At 38.2% G+C, this 4,005-nt stretch overlaps 1 protein-coding gene across 1 annotated transcript in view; it reads left to right on the top strand.

Moving 5' to 3' along the window:
* The window catches only part of ZNF451 (zinc finger protein 451), a 102,479-nt gene that overhangs the window by 20,684 nt on the left and 77,790 nt on the right, over window positions 1-4,005 (top strand). Inside the window, exon 4 of the mRNA XM_008572188.1 lies at window positions 3,560-3,842. Coding sequence (XP_008570410.1) covers window positions 3,560-3,842 — 283 coding nt within the window. The remainder of the gene's footprint in view (window positions 1-3,559; window positions 3,843-4,005) is intronic.

The following is a 4,005-nucleotide window of genomic DNA, read 5'->3' as shown; positions in this document are numbered from 1 at the left end:
AAAACATCATTATTGTGAAGACAAAGGCTAAAAACTGTTATAAGGAATAAGGAGACATAACAACTAAATGCATCATGTGATCCTGGACTGGATGTAGAAATTTGGATAATGACAAAATGTGATAAGGACCATAGACTAGAAAAAAATATTTTATGGTTAAATTTCCAGATTTTAATAAAAGTAATATGGGTATGTTAAAGGAAATCCTGATTCTTAGGAAATACACACTGAAATATTAAGGGATATGGAGGCATGATACATGCAACCTACTCTCCAATGATTCAGAAAAAAAACATATATGCAGACAGATAGAGATAGAGAATATGATAAAACAAATGTTATTCTTGTAGTTTTTCTGTACATGTGAATTTATATGGAGATGTATTTTTTCGTCTTAGGATTTTTCACTCTCCTTCAGTGTGTGGGGAGAAAAAGATATTAGTTACTACCTGCCTCAAATTTCTCCACAGTCGCTCTTCAGCCAATCAATTTTCACAACTATTCCAACATGTAGGTTATTGTAAAAAGAAATGAGATAGATCCTAATAGATATAACCTTCCAACAAGATTGTTACAATTATACCTACCCTTACACTGTGGTACACAGCAACTCCTTTAATGAATACAAAACAGTTGTAATACTTTTGGTTGTCTGTGGTGTTTTCAAAACACTTGTGATCAAGTAGTTTTGTTCAGTGGCCTGACACGGAGGAATGATATTACTATATCCAAATACAATGAACTGTGATCCTCCAAATATTTCTAGGAAGGGAATGGGAAGTTTTGAAAATTACTCACAATGTGTAACACCACCACCAAAATTTACTGTCATCAGTTTACTCATAAGGGCAAATGAATTTTGCTAGAAAGGGGGGATGTCCATATTCTAAAGTAGTAATTACAACAGCTTGCTCTAAAGAGGCAAGCAGCTTGTACTTATGAACCAACCATAGAAATGAGCTGCCCTCTTTTGTTCTGTGCTCCAACAGGCTTTTTTTTCTTATGTGCAACACTAGTGCAGAATTCCAGACCTGAGAGGCGCAAAGAAATTACACTATAGACCTATGGGCTAGTCCTTTATGAACCAACCATAGAAATGAGCTGCCCTCTTTTGTTCTGTGCTCCAACAGGCTTTTTTTTTCTTATGTGCAACACTAGTGCAGAATTCCAGACCTGAGAGGCGCAAAGAAATTACACTATAGACCTATGGGCTAGTCCTTTATACTCTTTCAGAACTAAATGTTCTTTGTTATGCTCCCATGACTACACCTAATTCCTAAGAGCCATTTTCTTCTCTGAAGAATATTCTGTTTTGGGATAAATGCCTATAAATCTTTTCTTTATCAGAAATTGTTAACCAGATCATTCCTGTTGCCAGATCTTAAAATCAGAGAATTTAATCAAAAACAGATATGGTTCTTAATAACAGAATTGCATTGGAAGTATTTGTTTACTAAAGCATAATAAAATGTGGTGTGTGTGAACATGAACTCTTCTGCCCAAGTTGAATGCTCCTTAAATAAATTAGAGGCTTATGCTAATCAGGTCGGAAAGAACAATCCTAATATTTTCCCTTTTTTGAGATTTATGAGTATGTGATAATGGTTCTTAATGGGGGTTCAAAATTTATTGATGCATTTAATTTGCCTCTTGGTGGCATACCCTTAGTCAAGAACTAGGTCTCCAGAGTCTTAAATGCTGTTAAGCAGCTAATATTTAGACAGATGGTTATATAAATAATAATTCTATAAAACAGCAAGAAAGTCAACGGAGAAATGATTGAAACAAAACCAAACTTGAAGCTTAGATTTCTTTAGTACATAATGATTTGAAGGAAGAATATCAACATAAAGTCACTGATGTAGATCTAGAATTCTATTATGATGTTGCTAGGACAAAGTCTCAGAGAATTAAATTAGGGGATGTTATCAAACCCAGTGATGGGCCCTCTTCAAGATCTTAACTCATAAAGCAAAGAAATGGATTCACAGCCCAAATAAAACATTAAAAATTCCTCAATCAGACAAAAATTTATTTCTGCATAGTTAATAGTTTCCATTTTGAACCTTGAATTAACCAGCAAACTACTCTTCTTCCAATTCTAACCAGTTCCCCACTTCACAATCCAGGCCTTAAAATCACCCAACCCAATTCATCCCTTCTTAACTTCCTAAAATTGAGAGATTAAGTTTTGACTTTGTTTTTTTTTCTCCTTTGCTACTCCAAGCTAAATAAACCTGGCTTTGTGGAACTACAAGCTTGTCTCTAATCTTCTGTTGGTGGGCTTGAAAGTATTTTCTTATAAACACAGTCCAGCTACACAGAAAAAAAAACAACAACCCACTATTAATATTTAAGTAGGTTCGGGCATGTTTTGCTTAGAGATTTAGCATGGTTCTAATCATATCTCTTGCATTTTTGAAAAATATGCTTTTAGAAATGTTAGGTAAACATTTTCAATGGAGATAAATCACTCTAGTGTCATCTTGGTAGAGTACATACCAAAATTTAACCATTCCATTCCCGAATCATTAGACATTTAGATGTTTTCCAATTTCTGCTATTATAAACCTGTGATATATCCTTAGGATAAATCCCTGCAATTACAATTGCTGAATTGAATGGTAGAGCATTTTTTGGCTCTAGCCACATACTGCTTACTTGTTTTCCAAGAGTTTTACCCATGAATTCCTGCCTTTAACTGATTAAATGTTCACTGAAGTCTTTCCAGCACATTAGGGGAATCTTTTGAATACTCGTACAAGTTTTGACTACATATTTAAAAGTTTTGAAAATAATTTACATATAGTTCTTGAGGAATTCACCTGGCAGGTCTCTTGTTCTCAATTGGCCTGTACAAGTCTCAAACATATTAGGTAGAAAAGCAATTGAAGTCATAAAGCACTTGGTGGAAAAGCAGAAGTATCAAATATTAAATAAGTATTATACAAGCATGGGCAATTAGATGGTAGTTTTGCATACAGATGGGCAAAAACAGGCATTTAAGACAAACGAATTCTTTTCAAAAACTTTATTGACAACTGTTCGTGTAAAAAAAGGCTTTCTGGGCAAGGCCTTATCTAAGAAAAGAATAAAACGCATAGGTGAATGAGTGATCTGTTTTATAGTCTGTAGTCTGCTGTATATGTGTGAAAACTGAAAAATAAGGTCAACTATTATTCTACTTTAGTAGGGTATATCTGAGATTTTTTTTTTTTTTATTACATTTTAATATCCCTAGTCAAGGGTTTACTGGTAGTTAGCTAGGCTTCGGCTACCTTCTTACAGAACCCTGGACTCTAGCTTCGCCAGCTTTCTTCAGGCCAAACTGGACGCCGGAGCTCTGGTGTCCCACCCTCAATTTTCTTCCTCAGGTTTCCTCGTATTAATATCTCCTGGGGCTGTGACACTGAAGCTGGGGAAGAGATGGGTAATATAAGGTCACCTCAGATTCTTTGCACGATCTTAGAATTCAGCTAAACATCCACACACACGCCCTTCCCCCTCCTTAAAAAAAGAAAAAAGAAAACTAAAATTATTTCCCACCAACCGCCTATAGTGCTAGGACAAAAATCAGTGAGCTTCATTTCCACAACCAAACCCAAACCAACTCAAGACCCCCTCCACGTCCTCCTGTATCTTCCCTGCGCTTCTCTACACAAGGGGACCAAGCCTACCCACAGCCCCGCCCATCTGCAGATGGCGACGGCTTGCCGAAACGCAAGCGCCCTTCCTCTGGAGCCTTTACCCCTTCTTTCCCACCCACCCGAGGGGGCGGTCTCGAGGCCGACCGGAACTACAATTCCCAGCATCCTACACGGCGCGGGGAAGGAAGGCCGGGAGTGAGCGAAAGAGGCTCGAGGGAATAACGGGCCAGTGAGAGCCTCTCCTCCTTTGAAGCGGATTTGCGTCTCTCTCCGCCGGCGGCGTCGGCGCTCACGCAGGGGCGGGTCGTAGCGGCGCGGGGAGGTGCAGGGCGGGAAGGGAAGTCGTGGCGGTGGCGGC

The sequence above is a fragment of the Galeopterus variegatus genome, unplaced genomic scaffold (assembly GCF_000696425.1).
Source record: "Galeopterus variegatus unplaced genomic scaffold, G_variegatus-3.0.2 Scaffold763, whole genome shotgun sequence".
NCBI classification, from domain to species: Eukaryota; Metazoa; Chordata; class Mammalia; order Dermoptera; family Cynocephalidae; genus Galeopterus; species Galeopterus variegatus.
Note: the sequence above shows the minus strand (reverse complement) of the source record. Positions and strands in the feature narration are given on the sequence as shown.